This window comes from Gigantopelta aegis, chromosome 3, assembly GCF_016097555.1.
Source record: "Gigantopelta aegis isolate Gae_Host chromosome 3, Gae_host_genome, whole genome shotgun sequence".
Classification (NCBI taxonomy): domain Eukaryota; kingdom Metazoa; phylum Mollusca; class Gastropoda; order Neomphalida; family Peltospiridae; genus Gigantopelta; species Gigantopelta aegis.
This window is the reverse complement of record NC_054701.1, coordinates 38,433,382-38,435,667: the sequence shown is the minus strand read 5'-3', so window position 1 is coordinate 38,435,667 and position 2,286 is coordinate 38,433,382. Positions and strand designations below refer to the sequence as shown.

The window sequence follows — 2,286 nt, the reverse complement described above, 5'->3', positions numbered from 1 at the left end:
TCTGTCTGTGTTTATCTGTATGTATGTATGTATGTACGTATGTACGTATGTACGTATGTACGTATGTACGTATGTATGTATGTATGTATGTATGAATATCTATATATTGTATGTATGTCGAGGTTGACTATTATATACATAGATATTAACGTACTGACGCAGGGGATAATTAATATATGTGTGTATGTATGTATGTATTGTACGTACGTACGTATGTATGTATGTATGTATGTATGTATGTATGTATGTATGTATGTATGTATGTATGTATGTATGTATATATATATATATATATATATATATATATATATATATGTGTGTGTGTGTGTGTGTGTGTGTGTGTTTGTTTGAATGTATGTGTGTTTGAATGTATGTGCGTTGGTGCGTGTGTGATATAAACCCATTTATATTGAATACTTTGGAAGTTAAATGTATACCACTATAGTATTTCTACAATATAAATATACTGCGGGTTGGATGCTTTAAAATTGATGAAAGTTTTGGGGATTTTTAAGGAGAAGTGAAAAGGAAGAAATTTTTACGTAAAAATGTTTCTAGCCGACACTTTTTGTTTGTTTAAGTTTGTTTGTTTTTGTCTGTTGTTTCTTTTTCAGTTGTTGTCTTTTTGTGTCTGTTGTTGGGTCGTTTGTTTCGTTGGGCTTTCTTTTTCTTTCTTTTCTTTAAATTATTTTTGAGATTTTGTAGATTGTTTTGTTTGCTTGTTGTTGCTGATGTTTAAATATAATCAATATTTATAATGTCTTTCAGATCATTTTCCTAACAACCTCAATAATGATTATGATGATGATGATGGTGATGGTGATGATGATGGCGATTCCTGTATCAGAAAGCGCACCTTGTCACTGCGCGGATCCTCCAGACATTCTGTTACTGAAGTCAGAAAACATGGACGAAATGGTCTTCCGCTGGCTTCAGGAAGCTGGGCTCACAAATCTATCTCACACACCGGAGAGCGACTACAGCGTCCTGCTTGAAAAAGTCGCCAGTTCCACGTTACTAGGAGTCAAAGACTGTCCGAGTCGACGCGGCCATCCTCTGGGAACGAAGGATTACCAGAGGGCAATATGTCCCTGGCATTACGTCCTTGACATCGATGACGACCGGGTGCCGAGGGTCATGGTGCATGCGCAGTGTAGTTGCGAGAAATGCCGATTTCTGTCAGGACGTCATTCCGGTTCCTGTATGCCCATTTATCAAGCGAGACAGGTGCAGCGTCGGGTGCGTTGTAAGGAGGATGGTTTTTACGAGTACGTAGATTTTAAGGAACAGGTTCCAGTGGGGTGCGCTTGTGTGAGGGCTGCCATTTCACCGTCAAGAACATCTATGCACAGTCCTCCTTGATGATCGGATTTTAACTGTTTGAGAAGGGTCGACATTCATTTTATGGGCTGTGAAGCAATCTTTATTATTTCTCAAATTTTAATTTGGGAGCAAATGTTAGAAACTGAGAAACAGTTATAGAAAGTAGTTTGGAAATTAGACAACTAGTTTGACATTTTTCAACAAAATGCGGAAACTTTGAAACAATTGTAATTTATATTATCACTCCTGAAAATGATGAGACTTGGGGTAATTTGGACTATGTTCAAAACTGAGGTGGAAAGCAAAAGATGTTTGTGAAAGTGAATATCAGAAAGCATATTGTTATTTTTGAGTGGCGTCTGCTGCCTGTCTTCTATCGATTTCGAGCCTGGAGGAAAGACATATTTGTGTCGCGTCATCACTGACTTGTTATTGACGTCGTCGTCTTTGGGTGTGTTTTGTTTTGGTTTTTTAAAATTGTTTTTATTTAATCGTTTTGTTTTGTTTTTATTTAATAATGAGACTAGTGGACGTCCATAACAGTATTTCTCAATAGAACGTCAGTCGACAATTAAAATTATTTTACACAATCTAACAGACTTTCTAAATTCACTCGGTATTGGTTTGCTTTTATGTACAGTTCTGGTATAAAACAAAAGCCGCTGCCATCTCTGCACTCCCTTAAAACAGATATTTTACTAACCTACCCATCCTATTAAAATGATAGAATAGAAATTTAAAAATTGTTCGAAATCACTGGCGCTGGCATATATATCATGCGCCTCGAGTAGTCCACAGTCTGTACAAACTTCTCTTAGACGAGCCTATTAAATATACAGAGATCATTCCAGTGACTCTAACATATTCCTATAATATACATACATGAATATATATCAGACATGGTGTAATCGTAATCAGTAATCGTAATCGATTACAATCGATTACATATTTTCATGTAATCGT

General features: G+C 36.3%; 1 protein-coding gene across 1 annotated transcript; it reads left to right on the top strand.

Moving 5' to 3' along the window:
* Positions 1–792: 792 nt before the first annotated feature.
* On the top strand, positions 793–1,362 carry LOC121368631 (interleukin 17-like protein). Its single transcript, XM_041493370.1, has one exon. The coding sequence runs from the start codon at positions 793–795 to the stop codon at positions 1,360–1,362; it is 570 nt and encodes a 189-aa protein (XP_041349304.1).
* The last annotated feature ends 924 nt before the right edge of the window (positions 1,363–2,286 follow it).